Source organism: Oncorhynchus clarkii, chromosome 26 (genome assembly GCF_045791955.1).
Source record: "Oncorhynchus clarkii lewisi isolate Uvic-CL-2024 chromosome 26, UVic_Ocla_1.0, whole genome shotgun sequence".
In the NCBI taxonomy this organism is placed as follows: Eukaryota; Metazoa; Chordata; class Actinopteri; order Salmoniformes; family Salmonidae; genus Oncorhynchus; species Oncorhynchus clarkii.
In genome coordinates, this window is record NC_092172.1 from 44,255,243 (window position 1) to 44,277,248 (window position 22,006).

Here is a 22,006-nt window from a genome sequence, read left to right on the forward strand (position 1 = left end):
AGAGGCAGTAGGGATGACCAGGGATGTTCTCTGTTTAGTGAGTCCACCAGATCAGAGGCAGTAGGGAGGACCAGGGATGTTCTCTGTTTAGTGAGTCCTCCAGATCAGAGGCAGTAGGGATGACCAGGGATGTTCTCGGTTTAGTGAGTCCTCCAGATCAGAGGCAGTAGGGATGACCAGGGATGTTCTCTGTTTAGTGAGTCCTCCAGATCAGAGGCAGTAGGGATGACCAGGGATGTTCTCTGTTTAGTGAGTCCTCCAGATCAGAGGCAGTAGGGATGACCAGGGATGTTCTCTGTTTAGTGAGTCCTCCAGATCAGAGGCAGTAGGGATGACCAGGGATGTTCTCTGTTTAGTGAGTCCTCCAGATCAGAGGCAGTAGGGATGACCAGGGATGTTCTCTGTTTAGTGATTCCACCAGATCAGAGGCAGTAGGGATGACCAGGGATGTTCTCTGTTTAGTGAGTCCTCCAGATCAGAGGCAGTAGGGATGACCAGGGATGTTCTCTGTTTAGTCAGTCCTCCAGATCAGAGGCAGTAGAGATGACCAGGGATGTTCTCTGTTTAGTGAGTCCACCAGATCAGAGGCAGTAGGGATGACCAGGGATGTCCTCTGTTTAGTGAGTCCTCCAGATCAGAGGCAGTAGGGATGACCAGGGATGTTCTCTGTTTAGTGAGTCCTCCAGATCAGAGGCAGTAGGGATGTTCTCTGTTTAGTGAGTCCTCCAGATCAGAGGCAGTAGTGATGACCAGGGATGTTCTCTGTTTAGTGAGTCTTCCAGATCAGAGGCAGTAGGGATGACCAGGGATGTTCTCTGTTTAGTGAGTCCTCCAGATCAGAGGCAGTAGGGATGACCAGGGATGTTCTCTGTTTAGTGAGTCCTCCAGATCAGAGGCAGTAGGGATGACCAGGGATGTTCTCTGTTTAGTGAGTCCTCCAGATCAGAGGCAGTAGGGATGACCAGGGATGTTCTCTGTTTAGTGAGTCCTCCAGATCAGAGGCAGTAGGGATGACCAGGGATGTTCTCTGTTTAGTGAGTCCTCCAGATCAGAGGCAGTAGGGATGACCAGGGATGTTCTCTGTTTAGTGAGTCCTCCAGATCAGAGGCAGTAGGGATGACCAGGGATGTTCTCTGTTTAGTGAGTCCTCCAGATCAGAGGCAGTAGGGATGACCAGGGATGTTCTCTGTTTAGTGAGTCCTCCAGATCAGAGGCAGTAGGGATGACCAGGGATGTTCTCTGTTTAGTGAGTCCTCCAGATCAGAGGCAGTAGGGATGTTCTCTGTTTAGTGAGTCCTCCAGATCAGAGGCAGTAGTGATGACCAGGGATGTTCTCTGTTTAGTGAGTCCTCCAGATCAGAGGCAGTAGGGATGACCAGGGATGTTCTCTGTTTAGTGAGTCCTCCAGATCAGAGGCAGTAGGGATGACCAGGGATGTTCTCTGTTTAGTGAGTCCTCCAGATCAGAGGCAGTAGGGATGACCAGGGATGTTCTCTGTTTAGTGAGTCCACCAGATCAGAGGCAGTAGGGAGGACCAGGGATGTTCTCTGTTTAGTGAGTCCTCCAGATCAGAGGCAGTAGGGATGACCAGGGATGTTCTCTGTTTAGTGAGTCCTCCAGATCAGAGGCAGTAGGGATGACCAGGGATGTTCTCTGTTTAGTGAGTCCTCCAGATCAGAGGCAGTAGGGATGACCAGGGATGTTCTCTGTTTAGTGAGTCCTCCAGATCAGAGGCAGTAGGGATGACCAGGGATGTTCTCTGTTTAGTGAGTCCTCCAGATCAGAGGCAGTAGGGATGACCAGGGATGTTCTCTGTTTAGTGAGTCCTCCAGATCAGAGGCAGTAGGGATGACCAGGGATGTTCTCTGTTTAGTGATTCCACCAGATCAGAGGCAGTAGGGATGACCAGGGATGTTCTCTGTTTAGTGAGTCCTCCAGATCAGAGGCAGTAGGGATGACCAGGGATGTTCTCTGTTTAGTCAGTCCTCCAGATCAGAGGCAGTAGAGATGACCAGGGATGTTCTCTGTTTAGTGAGTTCTCCAGATCAGAGGCAGTAGGGATGACCAGGGATGTTCTCTGTTTAGTGAGTCCTCCAGATCAGAGGCAGTAGGGATGACCAGGGATGTTCTCTGTTTAGTGAGTCCTCCAGATCAGAGGCAGTAGGGATGTTCTCTGTTTAGTGAGTCCTCCAGATCAGAGGCAGTAGTGATGACCAGGGATGTTCTCTGTTTAGTGAGTCCTCCAGATCAGAGGCAGTAGGGATGACCAGGGATGTTCTCTGTTTAGTGAGTCCTCCAGATCAGAGGCAGTAGGGATGACCAGGGATGTTCTCTGTTTAGTGAGTCCTCCAGATCAGAGGCAGTAGGGATGACCAGGGATGTTCTCTGTTTAGTGAGTCCTCCAGATCAGAGGCAGTAGGGATGACCAGGGATGTTCTCTGTTTAGTGAGTCCACCAGATCAGAGGCAGTAGGGAGGACCAGGGATGTTCTCTGTTTAGTGAGTCCTCCAGATCAGAGGCAGTAGGGATGACCAGGGATGTTCTCTGTTTAGTGAGTCCTCCAGATCAGAGGCAGTAGGGATGACCAGGGATGTTCTCTGTTTAGTGAGTCCTCCAGATCAGAGGCAGTAGGGATGACCAGGGATGTTCTCTGTTTAGTGAGTCCTCCAGATCAGAGGCAGTAGGGATGACCAGGGATGTTCTCTGTTTAGTGAGTCCTCCAGATCAGAGGCAGTAGGGATGACCAGGGATGTTCTCTGTTTAGTGAGTCCTCCAGATCAGAGGCAGTAGGGATGACCAGGGATGTTCTCTGTTTAGTGATTCCACCAGATCAGAGGCAGTAGGGATGACCAGGGATGTTCTCTGTTTAGTGAGTCCTCCAGATCAGAGGCAGTAGGGATGACCAGGGATGTTCTCTGTTTAGTGAGTCCTCCAGATCAGAGGCAGTAGGGATGACCAGGGATGTTCTCTGTTTAGTGAGTCCTCCAGACCAGAGGCAGTATGGATGACCAGGGATGTTCTCTGTTTAGTCAGTCCTCCAGATCAGAGGCAGTAGAGATGACCAGGGATGTTCTCTGTTTAGTGAGTCCACCAGATCAGAGGCAGTAGGGACGACCAGGGATGTTCTCTGTTTAGTGAGTCCTCCAGATCAGAGGCAGTAGGGATGACCAGGGATGTTCTCTGTTTAGTGAGTCCTCCAGATCAGAGGCAGTAGGGATGACCAGGGATGTTCTCTGTTTAGTGAGTCCTCCAGATCAGAGGCAGTAGGGATGACCAGGGATGTCCTCTGTTTAGTGAGTCCTCCAGATCAGAGGCAGTAGGGATGACCAGGGATGTTCTCTGTTTAGTGAGTCCTCCAGATCAGAGGCAGTAGGGATGACCAGGGATGCTCTCTGTTTAGTGAGTCCTCCAGATCAGAGGCAGTAGGGATGACCAGGGAAGTTCTCTGTTTAGTGAGTCCACCAGATCAGAGGCTGTAGGGATGACCAGGGATGTGCTCTGTTTAGTGAGTCCTCCAGATCAGAGGCAGTAGGGATGACCAGGGATGTTCTCTGTTTAGTGAGTCCTCCAGATCAGAGGCTGTAGGGATGACCAGGGATGTGCTCTGTTTAGTGAGTCCTCCAGATCAGAGGCAGTAGGGATGACCAGGGATGTTCTCTGTTTAGTGAGTCCTCCAGATCAGAGGCAGTAGGGATGACCAGGGATGTTCTCTGTTTAGTGAGTCCTCCAGATCAGAGGCAGTAGGGATGACCACATGTTATCTTGATAAGTGTGTGAATTGGACCATTTTCCTGTCCTGCTAAACATTCAAAATGTAACAAGTACTTTTAGGTGTCAGGGAAAATGTATATAGTAAAAGGTATATTATTTTCTTTAGCAATATAGTGAAGTACAAGTCAAAAATATACATATTAAAGTGAAGTACAGATACCCTTAAAAAAATACTTAAGTAGAACTTTAAAGCATTTTTACTGAAGTACTTTACACCAGTGGGAAAGGGGATATTTCTAGTGTATTTCTAGACAGTTGAATCTGAGAGGGTCAATGTGCATCACTATGTTCTCTGGGCCTAATATACAGTTGTGTCCAACAGATGTGAGAATGACAAACATATTAATCTTCACAAAATTTGCTGCTTCAGTGTCTTTAGATATTTTTGTCAGATGTTACTATGGATACTGAAGTATAATTACAAACATTTCATAAGTGTCAAAGGCTTTTAGTGACAATTACATGAAGTTGATGCAAAGAGTCAATATTTGCAGTGTTGACCCTTGTTTTTCAAGACCTCTGCAATCCGTCCTGGCATGCTGTCAATTAACTTCTGGGCCACATCCTGACTGATGGCAGCCCATTCTTGCATAATCAATGATTGGAGTTTGCCAGAATTATTTTTTTTTTTTGTCTACCCGCCTCTTGAGGATTGACCACAAGTTCTCAATGGGATTAAGGTCTGGGGAGTTTCCTGGCCATGGACCCAAAATATCGATGTTTCGTTCCCTGAGCCCCTTAGTTATCACTTTTGCTTTATGGCAAGGTGCTCCATCATGCTGGAAAAGGCATTGTTAATCACCAAACTGTTCCTGGATGGTTGGGAGAAGTTGCTCTCGGAGGATGTGTTGGTACCATTCTTTATTTATGGCTGTGTTCTTGGGAAAAATTGTGAGTGAGCCCACTCCCTTGGCTGAGAAGCAACCCCACACATTAATGTTCTCAGGATGCTTTACTGTTGACATGACACAGGACTGATGGTAGCACTCATCTTATATTCCCCGAACAAGCTTTTTCCGGATGCCTCAAACAATCGGAAAGGGGATTCATCAGAGAAAATGACTTTACCCCAGTCCTCAGCAGTCCAATCCCTGTACCTTTTGCAGAATATCGGTCTGTCCCTGATGTTTTTCCTGGAGAGAAGTGGCTTCTTTGCTGCCCTTCTTGACACCAGGCCTTCCTCCAAAAGTATTCTCCTCACTGTGCGTGCAGATGCAACCTGCCTGCTGCCATTCCTGAGCTCTGTACTGGTGGTGGAGGAGGCAGACTACGGTGGCCAGGAGACCATCACCGCTCAGGACCCGATTCTGCAGCTGAATCCATTTTAGGAGACGGTCCTGGACTTTCTTGGGCGCCCTGAAGCCTTCTTCACAACAACTGAACCGCTCTCCATGAAGTACTTGATGATCCGTTAAATGGTTGATTTAGGTGCAACCTTACTGCCAGTAATATCCTTGCCTGTGCAGCCCTTTTTGTGCAAAGCTGATAACGGCACGTGTTTCCTTGCAGTTGACCATGCTTGACAGAGGAAGAACAATGATTCCAAGCACCACCCTCCTTTTGAAGCTTCCAATCTGTTATTCAAACTCAATCAGCATGACAGAGTGATCTCCAGCCTTGTCCTCGTCAACACTCACACCTGTGTTAACGAGAGAATCACTGACATGATGTCAGCTGGTCCTTTTGTGGCAGGGCTGAAATGCAGTGGAAATGTTTTTTGGGGGATTCAGTTCATTTGCATGGCAAAGAGGGACTTTGTAATAAAATGCAATTCAACTGATCACTCTTCATTACATTCTGGAGTATATGCAAATTGCCATCATACAAACTGAGGCAGCAGACTTCGTTAAAATGTATATTTGTGTCATTCTCAACTTTTGGCCACGACTGTAGAGACGCTCTCTGACCAGTCTCTCCTGTCTCACTACTGCCATCTAGTGGACAGGACAATACACTGTTCTGACCAGCCTCTCCTGTCTCATTACTGCCATCTAGTGGACAGGACAATACACGGTTCTGACCAGCCTCTCCTGTCTCACTACTGCCATCTAGTGGACAGGACAATACACTGTTCTGACCAGCCTCTCCTGTCTCATTACTGCCATCTAGTGGACAGGACAATACACGGTTCTGACCAGCCTCTCCTGTCTCACTACTGCCATCTAGTGGAGGACAGGAAAATACACTGTTTGCATAGAACAACACACAGGCAAAGAGACTGGCTTTCTATCCTCTGGGATATAGGCCTACAGACAACACTGAATGGTTTATATGTTGGAACAAATTATAAACTTTAATCATGCTCGCTTATACACCAAGTGGACGGGCAGGAGAAAACAACAGTTGCTGTGACAGAAATATGACTTCCAGGACTCAACGAGGACGTTTCGAAAAAAGACATCCGTAACCTCACATCACATCTTCTCCATCAGCTCTCATCCACTCCATCACAGGTTGAGTATGAAGCAGTCAACCTTCTCCATCAGCTCTCATCCACTCCATCACAGGTTGAGTATGAAGCAGTCAACCTTCTCCATCAGCTCTCATCCGCTCCATCACAGGTTGAGTATGAAGCAGTCAACCTTCTCCATCAGCTCTCATCCGCTCCATCACAGGTTGAGTATGAAGCGGTCGACCTTCTCCATCAGCTCTCATCCGCTCCATCACAGGTTGAGTATGAAGCGGTCGACCTTCTCCAAGTAAGCTGGCTTCAGGTATCCCTGCAGTTCAGTCTTCTTCACCCACAAGAAAGGTTCTTTCTGACTGGCTGAACCAGCAGACAGGAAAGGTTCTTTCTGACTGGCTGAACCAGCAGACAGGAAAGCTTTGAAAAAGAAGACCTTGGCTCCCACGCAGCGCTCTGTCCGGACCTCTTTGGGGAATGTGTACCTGTACACTCCACAGGGGGTGTTGCCAAGGAACGTAGCCTTGAAATCAGCCTCTGGAACGAAGAACAAACTTGGCGTTAGAACGGAGTTGGAGAACACACAATTTAGAGTCTTTACTGATGTACCAGTACAGTGTGCAGGTGAAGGACTCTATCATGATACAGAACTAGAATAGTTAGATATAGAGCCCTGATCAAGAACATTGCATAGATCTCCTGCTCAAGCATGTGCCGTGTAGATATTTCTGGAACCTTCCAGAGTCCAGCACTAGAGAAGGTGTTGGAAGCCTGATGAAAATGTCTGACAGAGGAAACACTGCATCACCCCAAATTGGCCCCCTAATTCAGAGCACTACTTTTGACCAGGGCCTATAAAGTAGTGCACTAGATAGGGCTCCAGTACCACTACACAGCTGACCTGGCAGGCTGCTGAGGCCTCTCTCTGCTGTCTGTCGGAGAGTCTCCCCTGCCTCCCACTGGGCCTGAGGGAGCAGCCAGATGGTCTCTTTACCGACAGTCTGCTGGACCAGCAGGACCAGGCTGTCTCCTAGACACCTCTCCACTGAGCCCAGCGGTGTCCCACCTACATCTGAAACACAGAGTTACAGGTCAGTTTGACAGTCTGCTGGACCAGCAGGACCAGGCTGTCTCCTAGACACCTCTCCACATCAGTTTGTCTGAGCTGTTGTCCCACCCAGCTATCTTGAGATGACCTCATTAACTGTAGGTGTCTATGGATAAGAGTGTCTGCTGAATGACTAACATGTCAATGTTGTTTATGAAGCATTTCACAGTTAGTCTCCATCTGTTGGTCATGAAGCATTTCACTGTTAGTCTCCACCTGTTGGTCGTGAAGCATTTCACTGTTAGTCTCCACCTGTTGTCTAGGAAGCATGTCACTGTTAGTCTCCACCTGTTGGTCATGAAGCATTTCACTGTTAGTCTCCACCTGTTGTTCATGAAGCATTTCACTGTTAGTCTCCACCTGTTGGTCATGAAGCACGTCACTGTTAGTCTCCACCTGTTGGTCGTGAAGCATTTCACTGTTAGTCTCCACCTGTTGGTCGTGAAGCACGTCACTGTTAGTCTCCACCTGTTGGTCGTGAAGCATGTCACTGTTAGTCTCCACCTGTTGGTCGTGAAGCATTTCACTGTTAGTCTCCACCTGTTGGTCGTGAAGCATTTCACTGTTAGTCTCCACCTGTTGGTCATGAAGCATTTCACAGTTAGTCTCCACCTGTTGGTCATGAAGCACGTCATTGTTAGTCTCCACCTGTTGGTCGTGAAGCATTTCACAGTTAGTCTCCACCTGTTGGTCGTGAAGCATTTCACAGTTAGTCTCCACCTGTTGGTCGTGAAGCATTTCACTGTTAGTCTCCACCTGTTGGTCATGAAGCATTTCACAGTTAGTCTCCACCTGTTGGTCATGAAGCACGTCATTGTTAGTCTCCACCTGTTGGTCGTGAAGCATTTCACTGTTAGTCTCCACCTGTTGGTCATGAAGCATTTCACAGTTAGTCTCCACCTGTTGGTCATGAAGCACGTCACTGTTAGTCTCCACCTGTTGGTCGTGAAGCATTTCACTGTTAGTCTCCACCTGTTGGTCATGAAGCATTTCACAGTTAGTCTCCACCTGTTGGTCATGAAGCACGTCACTGTTAGTCTCCACCTGTTGGTCATGAAGCACGTCACTGTTAGTCTCCACCTGTTGGTCATGAAGCACGTCACTGTTAGTCTCCACCTGTTGTTCATGAAGCATGTCACTGTTAGTCTCCACCTGTTGTTCATGAAGCACGTGACCAATAACATATGATTTATTATTTGATTTGTTCCTAATGTTTTGTCTAGTCAGTGCATAGGGAATAGGGTGCCATTAAGGACAACCTCTCTGACTCCTACCTCTGTCTCTGAGAGCAGGTTGGAAGTGTTTGAGCTTCTGTTCCCAGGTGTCCTCCTGGTCCTGAGCGGTGATGGTCTCCTGGCCACCGTAGTCTGCCTCCTCCTCATCTGAATCATAGTTGTCTGCCTGTTTACGAGTCATACGTTCTGAGTCCTCAAGGAGCCTCTGTTCATGATCCGACAGCAAGCTTCTCTCCAGCTCCATCTGGGATTAGGATATCACAGAGACGTCACCCTCTCAACCCCTAGGATATCACAGAGACGTCACCCTCTCAACCCCTAGGATATCACAGAGACGTCATCCTCTCAACCCCTAGGATATCACAGAGACGTCACCCTCTCAACCCCTAGGATATCACAGAGACGTCACCCTCTCAACCCCTAGGATATCAGAGACGTCATCCTCTCATTCCTAGGATATCACAGAGACGTCATCCTCTCATTCCTAGGATATCACAGAGACGTCAGCCTCTCATTCCTAGGATATCACAGAGACGTCAGCCTCTCAACCCCTAGGATATCACAGAGACGTCAGCCTCTCAACCCCTAGGATATCACAGAGACGTCAGCCTCTCAACCCCTAGGATATCACAGAGACGTCAGCCTCTCAACCCCTAGGATATCACAGAGATTTCAGTCCTGCCGCTAGTCTACCCTCCACTACAGTATTGACGGTAGTCTACCCTCCGCTACAGTACTGCCGGTAGTCTACCCTCCACTACAGTACTGCCGGTAGTCTACCCTCCACTACAGTACTGCCGGTAGTCTACCCTCCACTACAGTACTGCCGCTAGTCTACCCTCCAATACAGTACTGCCGCTAGTCTACCCTCCACTACAGTACTGCCGGTAGTCTACCCTCCACTACAGTACTGCCGCTAGTCTACCCTCCACTACAGTACTGCCGGTAGTCTACCCTCCACTACAGTACTGCCGGTAGTCTACCCTCCACTAGGACTACAGTACTGCCGCTAGTCTACCCTCCACTAGGACTACAGTACTGCCGCTAGTCTACCCTCCACTAGGACTACAGTACTGCCGCTAGTCTACCCTCCACTACAGTACTGCCGGTAGTCTACCCTCCACTACAGTACTGCCGCTAGTCTACCCTCCACTAGGACTACAGTACTGCCGCTAGTCTACCCTCCACTAGGACTACAGTACTGCCGCTAGTCTACCCTCCACTAGGACTACAGTACTGCTGGTAGTCTACCCTCCACTACAGTACTGCCGGTAGTCTACCCTCCACTACAGTACTGCCGCTAGTCTACCCTCCACTACAGTACTGCCGGTAGTCTACCCTCCACTACAGTACTGCTGGTAGTCTACCCTCCACTACAGTACTGCCGGTAGTCTACCCTCCACTACAGTACTGCTGGTAGTCTACCCTCCCAGCAAAAGCAATTTCACACACATGAGCACACGCAGGACAGGTAGCCTACATTCAATATAATACAGTTGAAAAACATGTTTTACACCCTGGTTCAGGAGTAACATTTAATTAAAAAACAGTCCTCATGGGCACATAGATCTAAAATAATGTAGGCCTATGCAAATGCTTCTAACCAAAAGAGTCAACTATAGGCCTACTGGCATTAATTTACTTGTTGGATGGATTTGGATGCGCATTGGTGTCTAGTGATATTGGTGTCTAGCTGTAGGCTAGGTGTCTAGTGATATTGGTGTCTAGGTGTCTAGCTGTAGGCTAGTGATATTGGTGTCTAGCTGTAGGCTAGTGATATTGGTGTCCAGCTGTAGGCTAGTGATATTGGTGTCCAGCTGTAGGCTAGTGATATTGGTGTCCAGCTGTAGGCTAGTGATATTGGTGTCCAGCTGTAGGCTAGTGATATTGGTGTCCAGCTGTAGGCTAGTGATATTGGTGTCCAGCTGTAGGCTAGTGATATTGGTGTCCAGCTGTAGGCTAGTGATATTGGTGTCCAGCTGTAGGCTAGTGATATTGGTGTCCAGCTGTAGCTGTAGGCTAGTGATATTGGTGTCTAGCTGTAGACTAGTGATTTTGGTGTCTAGCTGTAGGCTAGTGATTTTGGTGTCTAGCTGTAGGCGAGTTGTCTAGTGATATTGGTGTCTAGCTGTAGGCGAGTGATGTTGGTGTCTAGTGCTGTTGGTGTCCAGCTGTAGGCTAGTGATATTGGTGTCCAGCTGTAGGCTAGTGATATTTGTGTCCAGCTGTAGGCTAGTGATATTGGTGTCCAGCTGTAGGCTAGTGATATTGGTGTCCAGCTGTAGGCTAGTGATATTGGTGTCCAGCTGTAGGCTAGTGATATTGGTGTCTAGCTGTAGGCTAGTGATATTGGTGTCCAGCTGTAGCTGTAGGCTAGTGATATTGGTGTCTAGCTGTAGGCTAGTGATATTGGTGTCTAGCTGTAGGCTAGTGATTTTGGTGTCTAGCTGTAGGCTAGTGATTTTGGTGTCTAGCTGTAGGCTAGTGATTTTGGTGTCTAGCTGTAGGCTAGTGATTTTGGTGTCTAGCTGTAGGCTAGTGATTTTGGTGTCTAGCTGTAGGCTAGTGATTTTGGTGTCTAGCTGTAGGCTAGTGATTTTGGTGTCTAGCTGTAGGCTAGTGATATTGGTGTCTAGCTGTAGGCTAGTGATATTGGTGTCTAGCTGTAGGCTAGTGAATTTGGTGTCTAGCTGTAGGCTAGTGATTTTGGTGTCTAGCTGTAGGCTAGTGATTTTGGTGTCTAGCTGTAGGCTAGTGATTTTGGTGTCTAGCTGTAGGCGAGTTGTCTAGTGATATTGGTGTCTAGCTGTAGGCGAGTGATGTTGGTGTCTAGTGCTGTTGGTGTCTAGCTGTCTAGTGATGTTGGTGTCTAGTTATCTAGTGATATTGGTGTCTAGCTGTAGGCTAGTTGTCTAGTGATGTTGGTGTCTAGCTGTCTAGTGATGTTGGTGTCTAGTTGTCTAGTGATGTTGGTGTCTAGTGATATTGGTGTCTAGCTGTAGGCTAGTTGTCTAGTGATGTTGGTGTCTAGCTGTCTAGTGATGTTGGTGTCTAGCTGTCTAGTGATGTTGGTGTCTAGTTGTCTAGTGATGTTGGTGTCTAGTGATGTTTGTGTCTAGTGATGTTGGTGTCTAGTTGTCTAGTGATATTGGTGTCTAGCTGTAGGCTAGTTGTCTAGTGATGTTGGTGTCTAAATCATATTTACCATTGCATTTTAAACAAAGAGATGAATGGTTAAATTAGCATTATTTAGGGCAACACCATAGTTTGTTGCATATAGGGGAGCTAACTCTTCATTCAGAGGAGTTGAGCCCCCCCCCTCCCAGGTCATCCGTATTCCGAACTTTGTAGCAGAGCAGTGGAGAGCAACAGGGCGCAGGGATTTATTCTAGCCTTACACTACTGATTCAACTCAATGAAGTCTTGGAAGTTGATTGGTTGAATATGTGTTAGTGCAAGGCTTGAAGCAAAGACCTGCATTGGCCTGCACATCCACTTCAGGACCACGGTCAGCAAACCATCTCAGACTATTCACTAGTGACTACATCCATTGACAAGTGAATGGAAACACATTTACCTGATGCATGAGCTCAGCGAATTGGTCTTCGATCGGGTTCCGCTCCTGTGATATGACAGGCAGCCTCTGGAGACACACCGCCCCGTACAGCTTCCATGGCGACGCGACGCTTTCCGTTTTACTTCTGGTCTGAGTTGCAGCTCGACAAGCAGAACCGAGAGAAATTTGACGAACTCCTGTATGTTTTAGCCCTGTCCGTCTGACATTTGTAATAAATTGCCATATAGGGCGACTCGCCATCCTCGAGCAGGGCGCTACCATCTTGATTCTCTTGTTTCCACCCACAATCCTCTGCGAAGAAGGGAGAGATTATGCTAAGGAAAAGGGGTAGAGGAAATTAAGATAAATGTAGTTTGAAATATAAAATATTTAACATTAAGATCATTCATTGAAACATATATATTTTTAATTGATCTTAGATACATTTAGTGTAGAAATAAAAACGTTTACGCATAAGATTTTAGAACTAAATATTTTCTAATAATTTGGATCGCTCCCCCACATTATTAATAATGTACTATTCCAGGAAACGCGTCATACTAAATGGCTAATTTTGACTTTGTGACTGTGCTATCTATTGGAAACCTCCTCAATGTCACACATGTTGTTGTGTAACGCTAGTTGACTTGTTGGTTTCTAGTAGCTAAATTATATTATCTAATCATGCATAAATTAAATTGTATATTATCTAATTCTTTCAGGAGTGCCTGCCAACAGGTTGCTGGTTCCTTCAATGCAGGAGGCTCAATGTAAGTATCACGTTTTTATACGAAATCCCATGCATGCAATTGACAGCTAGTTAACGTTATTTTACGATGCTAGTTTGAGAACTGGTAGTGTGGTACTTTAAACTCGATAAAGACCTTTACCGATTTAATTATACCGCCAGCTTGCTACACTTCATTCAACCGATCAGCTACCTTAGTTATCTATCTATACTAGGGGGCGGCAGGGTAGTTTAGTGGTTAGAGCGTTGGACTAGTAACCGAAAGGTTGCAAGTTCAAATCCCTGTCGTTCTGCCCCTGAACAGGCAGTTAACCCGTCATTGAAAGGAAAATAGTCCATTGAAATTAATTATTCCCTAATCTATGGATTTCACATGACTTATTATTGATTTTGTTTTATAAACTTTTATTTAAATTTAGTCCTGGACTTTCTGATGGTCCGCCCCCAGGTGGTGAAGATAGGAAACAACACCTCCACTTCGCTGATCCTCAACACAGGGGCCCCACGAGGGTGGGTGCTCAGCCCCCTCCTGTACTCCTTGTTCACCCATGACTGCGTGGCCACGCACGCCTCCAACTCAAAAAGCTTCTTGATATGCCACACCTGTCAGGTGGATGGATTATCTTGGCAAAGAAGAAATGCTCACTAACAGGGACATAAAAACACATTTGTGTAAATCATTTGAGAGAAATAAGCTTTTTCTGGGATTGTTTATTTCAGCTCATGAAACCAACACCTTCACATGTGGTGTTTCTATTCCTGTTCACTAGATGATCTGGGCAGTTACTGGACTGTCTCAACATGAACCAGTTGATTTGCGGTCTGCAGAGAGCAGTGTGCTGATTGGTTTATTCTCTGTTATAGTTGTAGAACCAGCGGTCTGCAGAGAGCAGTGTGTTGATTGGTTTATTCTCTGTTATAGTTGTAGAACCAGCGGTCTGCAGTGTGCTGATTGGTTTATTCTCTGTTATAGTTGTGGAACCAGCGGTCTGCAGAGAGCAGTGTCCTCCAGTGCTGTCAGGTTGCAAGAGGATGCCAGTGTCTCAGCCACACCTGGGAAAATATCCAAAGACTTCAGGTAACACTAGCTCTCAGACTCTAGGTGGCATTCTGCCTATAGCTCTCAGCCATTCTGCCTATAGCTCTCAGCCATTCTGCCTATAGCTCTCAGCCATTCTGCCTATAGCTCTCAGCCATTCTGCCGTTAGCTCTCAGCCATTCTGCCGTTAGCTCTCAGCCATTCTGCCGTTAGCTCTCAGCCATTCTGCCGTTAGCTCTCAGCCATTCTGCCGTTAGCTCTCAGCCATTCTGCCGTTAGCTCTCAGCCATTCTGCCGTTAGCTCTCAGCCATTCTGCCGTTAGCTCTCAGCCATTCTGCCTACAGCTCTCAGCCATTCTGCCTACAGCTCTCAGCCATTCTGCCTACAGCTCTCAGCCATTCTGCCTACAGCTCTCAGCCATTCTGCCTACAGCTCTCAGCCATTCTGCCTCAACCATTCTGACTTCTGCCTACAGCTCTCAGCCATTCTGCCTACAGCTCTCAGCCATTCTGCCTACAGCTCTCAGCCATTCTGCCTCAACCATTCTGACTTCTGCCTACAGCTCTCAGCCATTCTGACTTCTCCCTACAGCTCTCAGCCATTCGCTTCGCTCACAACTGGCTCATGTGAGCTACATTCCCAACTCTGTGTCATCAGCGAGAAACAATCCTTCAAAATAAAACAATAGTTCATTTTGCCCAGATCCATCCAGCAAAACTATAATTCAGCTCCACTTCCTGAGTTTCGCTGACACACAGGTGTACAGAGCATGCTAGATAGCTAATTAACACAGGTAGTTCCATCTGTCTTCGTAAACAAGCAATGAACCATGGAGATATGGCCGTGTGGGAACACTAACCCTATAAAGATGTGTTGTAATTTTAACCTTTTAGTTAAAAAAAAAGGATTTCTCTCTGATTTGAAAGATAAAGTCCATATGCCTCCAAAACCGTACTGCAAGCGATGCCTGTTAATGTTCAGACAGAACATCGTACAGAAGACACCTTTGTCCAATGACTTATTATTTAGGATTTTTTAAACCCGGTTTGCTGTTCACTTGAGGGATCTCAGATGGGAGCTCAATGTAATCATGGCTCTATGTAATACTGTACACTTTCTGGAAGTTGTTCTGGATTTGGGGACTGTGAAAAGACCCCTGGTGGCATGTCTGGTGGGGTAAGTGTGTGTGTGTCAGAGATTTGTGTAAGTTGACTGTGCAAACAATTTGGTATTTAACGACTGTTTCTTATAATGTTGCAATCAGTCTCTCCTCTACTTCCATCCCAGAGAGACTGTATTGATCTTAGCCTTCTGATGACAAGACGTGCCGCTCTGTTCTGGGCCAGCTGCAGCTTAACTAGGTCCTTCTTTGTTGCACCTGACCATATGACTGGACAATAATCAAGCTAAGATCGAACTAGAGCCTGCAGGACTTTACCATATGACTGGACAACACTCACGATAAGATCAAACTAGAGCCTGCAGGACTTGCTTTGCGGAGTGTGGTATCAAGAAATCTGACAGACCTCTCCCCACCTTTACAACCATTGAATCTATATGTTTTGACCATGACAGTTTACACTCTAAGTCAACACCAAGTCATTTAGTTTCCTCAACGTGTTTACCAGTTGAGGTATAGTTATGGTGCTGGGGGTGATGGCTGCTGTTTTACAGGCTCCTAACCAACTGGGCTATTTATTTTATTCACATTGTTTGTAACTTATTGTGTACATAATGTTGCTGCTACCGTCTCTTATGACCGAAAAGAGCTCCTGGTCATCTGAACAGCGATTACTCACCTCGAACTGGACGCAGAGTTTTTTTTAATTTAATGAGTTCGAAGCAAAGGATATACTGCTTTGTCAAGACGAGGCCCAAATCCCCGTCATCAGCGTGAAGAAAAGGGGAAGGAGGAAAAGGGGGAGGAGGGCGGGGTGCATTCTAAGAATTCGTAGACGAGTTGGTAAACCACGACTCCCCTCCGTATAATAAACCACGACTCCCCTCCGTATAATAAACCACGACTCCCCTCCGTATTATAAACCACGACTCCCCTCCGTATTATAAACCACGACTCCCCTCCGTATAATAAACCACGACTCCCCTCCGTATAATAAACCACGACTCCCCTCCGTATAATAAACCACGACTCCCCTCCGTATAATAAACCACGACTCCCCTCCGTATAATAAACCACGACTCCCCTCCGTATAATAAACCACGACTCCCCTCCGTATTATAAACCACGACTCCCCTCCGTATTATAAACCACGACTCCCCTCCGTATTATAAACCACGACTCCCCTCCGTATTATAAACCACGACTCCCCTCCGTATTATAAACCACGACTCCCCTCCGTATTATTGGCCAACGTGCTCATTGGAAAACAAACTGGGCCATCTACGATTTAAGACTCCTACCAATGGGACATTCAAACTAGTCATATGTTTCACCAACAGTCTTTGCTCAATATTGTCACGTTTCCAACAGTTTGCCCATGTTTCTTCCTCCTCTCTAAGTCACCTCCCCCCGATGCCTGGCCAGGACAGTGTGCTGAGATGGGCTGGGAAGAAGTATGAGGAGTTGCCAATAGCACATATCAAAGCCACATATAACAAGTAAGCTAACAGACAGTGATGTGAATAACTGATATATTTTAATGTCCAGGTGACAGACTGATGTGAACAGCTGATATTTTAACGTGTCCCCCTCCAGTACACATGTCCAGGTGACAGACTGTGACGGCCAGTTCATGGTCAGAACATCGTGTGGAACCGAGGGGTTCAAGAACGTCAAGAAGTCCACTCCCATCGCTGCTCAGACAGCAGGCATCTCAGCTGCAGCGGTAAGATGAGACCACATGGAAAATATAGATCATGTAGACGTATAGTTAATAGTTGTAGTCTGGCTGCTACAGACAACACCGAGACATCTGTTCTCCACTAGATGGCACTAGAGCCTAAAACAAACTGGCAAAAAGATTAATTTGTGTTTCCTGATGAATGGTCCTGTATTCTTCTTCTCCTGGGCAGAAGGCCACAGCGGTGGGGGTGACGTTTGTCCGCGTGTTGGTGAAAGGTCTGGGTCCTGGACGCCTGGTGAGAACCTTTTTTGATGAAATGCAGAATTCATACCGTAGAGATAAACAGTGTTCACATGATGCATCTCCCCCCACTCTGAAGTTATCCCAGCAGTTTGACCAGCAGCAGACCACCCTGTATCCCACTGCTGGCTTTAACCAGCAGCAGACCACCCTGTATCCCACTGCTGGCTTTAACCAGCAGCAGACCACCCTGTATCCCACTGTGTTAACCAGCAGCAGACCACCCTGCATCCCACTGCTGGCTTTAACCAGCAGCAGACCACCCTGTATCCCACTGTGTTAACCAGCAGCAGACCACCCTGCATCCCACTGCTGGCTTTAACCAGCAGCAGACCAACCTGTATCCCACTGCTGGCTTTAACCAGCAGCAGACCAACCTGTATCCCACTGCTGGCTTTAACCAGCAGCAGACCACCCTGTATCCCACTGTGTTAACCAGCAGCAGACCACCCTGCATCCCACTGCTGGCTTTAACCAGCAGCAGACCACCCTGTATCCCACTGCTGGCTTTAACCAGCAGCAGACCACCCTGTATCCCACTGTGTTAACCAGCAGCAGACCACCCTGTATCCCACTGCTGGCTTTAACCAGCAGCAGACCACCCTGTATCCCACTGCTGGCTTTAACCAGCAGCAGACCACCCTGTATCCCACTGTGTTAACCAGCAGCAGACCACCCTGCATCCCACTGCTGGCTTTAACCAGCAGCAGACCAACCTGTATCCCACTGCTGGCTTTAACCAGCAGCAGACCAACCTGTATCCCACTGCTGGCTTTAACCAGCAGCAGACCACCCTGTATCCCACTGTGTTAACCAGCAGCAGACCACCCTGCATCCCACTGCTGGCTTTAACCAGCAGCAGACCACCCTGTATCCCACTGCTGGCTTTAACCAGCAGCAGACCACCCTGTATCCCACTGTGTTAACCAGCAGCAGACCACCCTGTATCCCACTGCTGGCTTTAACCAGCAGCAGACCACCCTGTATCCCACTGCTGGCTTTAACCAGCAGCAGACCACCCTGTATCCCACTGCTGGCTTTAACCAGCAGCAGACCACCCTGTATCCCAATGCTGGCTTTAACCAGCAGCAGACCACCCTGTATCCCACTGCTGGCTTTAACCAGCAGCAGACCACCCTGTATCCCACTGCTGGCGTTAACCAGCAGCAGACCACCCTGTATCCCACTGCTGGCTTTAACCAGCAGCAGACCACCCTGTATCCCACTGCTGGCGTTAACCAGCAGCAGACCACCCTGTATCCCACTGCTGGCTTTAACCAGCAGCAGACCACCCTGTATCCCACTGCTGGCTTTAACCAGCAGCAGACCACCCTGTATCCCACTGTGTTAACCAGCAGCAGACCACCCTGTATCCCACTGCTGGCTTTAACCAGCAGCAGACCACCCTGTATCCCACTGTGTTAACCAGCAGCAGACCACCCTGTATCCCACTGCTGGCTTTAACCAGCAGCAGACCACCCTGTATCCCACTGCTGGCTTTAACCAGCAGCAGACCACCCTGTATCCCACTGCTGGCTTTAACCAGCAGCAGACCACCCTGTATCCCACTGTGTTAACCAGCAGCAGACCACCCTGTATCCCACTGCTGGCTTTAACCAGCAGCAGACCACCCTGTATCCCACTGCTGGCTTTAACCAGCAGCAGACCACCCTGTATCCCACTGTGTTAACCAGCAGCAGACCACCCTGCATCCCACTGCTGGCTTTAACCAGCAGCAGACCACCCTGTATCCCACTGTGTTAACCAGCAGCAGACCACCCTGTATCCCACTGCTGGCTTTAACCAGCAGCAGACCAACCTGTATCCCACTGCTGGCTTTAACCAGCAGCAGACCAACCTGTATCCCACTGCTGGCTTTAACCAGCAGCAGACCAACCTGTATCCCACTGCTGGCTTTAACCAGCAGCAGACCAACCTGTATCCCACTGCTGGCTTTAACCAGCAGCAGACCACCCTGTATCCCACTGTGTTAACCAGCAGCAGACCACCCTGTATCCCACTGCTGGCTTTAACCAGCAGCAGACCACCCTGTATCCCAATGCTGGCTTTAACCAGCAGCAGACCACCCTGTATCCCACTGTGTTAACCAGCAGCAGACCACCCTGTATCTTACTGTGTTAACCAGCAGCAGACCACCCTGTATCTCACTGTGTTAACCAGCAGCAGACCACCCTGCATCCCACTGCTGGCTTTAACCAGCAGCAGACCACCCTGTATCCCACTGCTGGCTTTAACCAGCAGCAGACCACCCTGTATCTCACTGTGTTAACCAGCAGCAGACCACCCTGTATCCCACTGCTGGCTTTAACCAGCAGCAGACCACCCTGTATCCCACTGTGTTAACCAGCAGCAGACCACCCTGTATCCCAAATTAGAATGTGTTCAGTCAATTTACCTGGTTAATTAAACATCTGGTTTTGAATCTGTCAGAATCTTGTAGAGATGAGGAAAATACATTTGACTCGGTTCTGATGCATTTCTCTCTGTGTGCAGTCTGCCATCAAGGGTCTGACCATGGGAGGATTGGAGGTTGTGTCCATCACAGACAACACCCCCGTACCACACAATGGTTGTCGCCCTCGCAAGGCTCGAAGAATATGAACAGGACCGTACCATCATGGACTGCAGGGGTCCAGCCATCTGTCTTGTAACATGCTTAATGTTGTTGTATGAAGACTATTTTTTACTGGTATTTAAGCATTTTGGAAAATACTTGTACCTGCAGAAATGTTTAAAACATTCAGGGCCTGTTTCCCAGACACAGATTCATCCCTGGACTGAAAAACAAGTTCAATGTAGAATCTTCAGTCCAGGTCTTAATCTGTGTCTGGGGGAACTGGCTGAACCTGAATGCATGGACCAGCACATCTAGTAACAGATAGAAAATGATTCATCGATGTTTATTAAATCCATATACACCCAAACCCCTGTACAACATGTGTTTATAAATACAAGGCTTCCAGCAGGAGAGAACCTGGTCAGATCAGTCCAGCAGGAGAGAACCTGGTCAGATCAGTCTAGCAGGAGAGAACCTGGTCAGATCAGTCCAGCAGGAGAGAACCTGGTCAGATCAGTCCAGCAGGTTTAACTAACATGAGGTGAACAACCAAAACATGCAGTTATACAGAAACTAGTCAAACGTTGCTGACTTCCTTGTTCCATCAAGGTGTACTGATAGGAGGGGTCAAGCGTTGCTAACTTCCTTGTTCCATCAAGGTGTACTGATAGGAGGGGTCAAACGTTGCTAACTTCCTGGTTCCATCAAGGTGTACTGATAGGAGGGGTCAAACGTTGCTAACTTCCTGGTTCCATCAAGGTGTACTGATAGGAGGGGTCAAACAGAACATCTCTGCTACTGTAGTCTAGTGTCTACAGTAGGTAACAGAACATCTCTGCTACTGTAGCCTAGTGTCTGTACAGTAGGTAACAGAACATCTCTGCTACTGTAGCCTAGTGTCTGTACAGTAGGTAACAGAACATATCTGCTACTGTAGCCTAGTGTCTGTACAGTAGGTAACAGAACATCTCTGCTACTGTAGTCTAGTGTCTGTACAGTAGGTAACAGAACATATCTGCTACTGTAGCCTAGTGTCTGTACAGTAGGTAACAGAACATCTCTGCTACTGTAGCCTAGTGTCTGTACAGTAGGTAACAGAACATATCTGCTACTGTAGCCTAGTGTCTGTACAGTAGGTAACAGAACATCTCTGCTACTGTAGCCTAGTGTCTGTACAGTAGGTAACAGAACATCTCTGCTACTGTAGCCTAGTGTCTACAGTAGGTAACAGAACATCTCTGCTACTGTAGCCTAGTGTCTGTACAGTAGGTAACAGAACATCTCTGCTACTGTAGCCTAGTGTCTACAGTAGGTAACAGAACATCTCTGCTACTGTAGCCTAGTGTCTGTACAGTAGGTAACAGAACATCTCTGCTACTGTAGCCTAGTGTCTGTACAGTAGGTAACAGAACATCTCTGCTACTGTAGCCTAGTGTCTGTACAGTAGGTAACAGAACATCTCTGCTACTGTAGCCTAGTGTCTGTACAGTAGGTAACAGAACATCTCTGCTACTGTAGCCTAGTGTCTGTACAGTAGGTAACATCTCTGCTACTGTAGCCTAGTGTCTGTACAGTAGGTAACAGAACATCTCTGCTACTGTAGCCTAGTGTCTGTACAGTAGGTAACAGAACATCTCTGCTACTGAAGCCTAGTGATCGGGAGGTCTATTACCATGTTATCTGACTGGCCAAAGAGCTCTATTACCATGTTATCCAACTGGTCTGACTGGCCAAAGAGATCTATTATCATGTTATCCAACTAGCCTGACTGGTCAAAGAGCTGTATTATCATGTTATCCAACTGGTCAAAGAGCTTTATTATCATGTTATCCAACTGGTATGACTGGCCAAAGAGCTCTATTATGTTCTCCAACTGGTCAAAGAGCTCTATTACCATGTTATCCAACTGGTCTGGCTGACCAAAGAGCTCTTATCATGTTATCCAACTGGTCTGGCTGGCCAAAGAGCTCTATTACCATGTTATCGGACTGGCCAAAGAGCTCTATTACCATGTTATCTGACTGGCCAAAGAGCTCTATTACCATGTTATCCAACTGGCCAAAGAGCTCTTATCATGTTATCCAACTGGTCTGACTGGTCAAAGAGCTCTATTATCATGTTATCTGACTGGCCAAAGAGCTCTATTACCATGTTATCCAACTGGTCTGACTGGCCAAAGAGCTCCCATCATGTTATCCAACTGGTCTGACTGGCCAAAGAGCTCTTATCATGTTATCCAACTGGTCAAAGAGCTCTTATCATGTTATCCAACTGGTCTGACTGGCCAAAGAGTTCTTATCATGTTATCCAACTGGTCTGCCTGGCCAAAGAGCTCGATTACCATGTTATTCAACTAATATAAACACCTGGAGTTTGATAAACGGCGTTGGCACTTGGAACCGGTGCTTTGGTCACGCCCACCAGTGGTATGCGGAATAGGGGGCGCTGTACGGAATAGGGGG

At 47.5% G+C, this 22,006-nt stretch overlaps 2 protein-coding genes across 4 annotated transcripts; one reads left to right on the plus strand and one right to left on the minus strand.

The window, feature by feature from the left end:
* Positions 1-6,043: 6,043 nt before the first annotated feature.
* On the minus strand, positions 6,044-12,360 carry LOC139384859 (large ribosomal subunit protein mL46-like). 3 transcript variants are annotated; one of them, XR_011628886.1, is made up of 5 exons: positions 12,096-12,360; positions 8,558-8,762; positions 7,077-7,247; positions 6,246-6,712; positions 6,044-6,191 (listed from the first exon to the last, which is right to left on the minus strand). XR_011628886.1 is itself a non-coding variant. In XM_071129757.1 (4 exons), the coding sequence occupies exons 1-4, from the start codon at positions 12,354-12,356 to the stop codon at positions 6,435-6,437; spliced, it is 915 nt and encodes a 304-aa protein (XP_070985858.1). In that variant the 5' UTR covers positions 12,357-12,360; the 3' UTR covers positions 6,044-6,434. The 3 variants fall into 3 exon arrangements, 1 of the variants encoding a protein (XP_070985858.1); XR_011628887.1 differs by having other exon boundaries at positions 6,046-6,203; positions 6,300-6,712; XM_071129757.1 differs by having other exon boundaries at positions 6,044-6,712.
* A 288-nt stretch (positions 12,361-12,648) lies between these two features.
* On the plus strand, positions 12,649-19,911 carry LOC139384824 (small ribosomal subunit protein uS11m-like). The gene is made up of 6 exons (XM_071129719.1): positions 12,649-12,844; positions 13,796-13,900; positions 16,383-16,481; positions 16,579-16,708; positions 16,896-16,961; positions 19,481-19,911. Exons 1-6 carry the CDS (start codon positions 12,759-12,761, stop codon positions 19,586-19,588), a joined length of 594 nt encoding a protein of 197 aa, XP_070985820.1. The 5' UTR covers positions 12,649-12,758; the 3' UTR covers positions 19,589-19,911.
* Positions 19,912-22,006: the final 2,095 nt, after the last annotated feature.

Bases quoted from the DNA above. Each gene is read 5' to 3' on its own strand.
- LOC139384824 (XM_071129719.1), top strand. From the start codon at position 12,759: ATGCATAAATTAAATTGTATATTATCTAATTCTTTCAGGAGTGCCTGC. The intron at 16,482-16,578 runs GTAAGCTAACAG...GTCCCCCTCCAG, and splicing joins ATCAAAGCCACATATAACAA to TACACATGTCCAGGTGACAG. The intron at 16,962-19,480 runs GTGAGAACCTTT...CTCTGTGTGCAG, and splicing joins GTCTGGGTCCTGGACGCCTG to TCTGCCATCAAGGGTCTGAC.
- LOC139384859 (XM_071129757.1), bottom strand. From the start codon at position 12,356: ATGGTAGCGCCCTGCTCGAGGATGGCGAGTCGCCCTATATGGCAATTT. The intron at 7,248-8,557 runs GTAGGAGTCAGA...TCTGTGTTTCAG, and splicing joins ACCTGCTCTCAGAGACAGAG to ATGTAGGTGGGACACCGCTG. The intron at 6,713-7,076 runs GTCAGCTGTGTA...TCTTCGTTCCAG, and splicing joins AGGCCTCAGCAGCCTGCCAG to AGGCTGATTTCAAGGCTACG.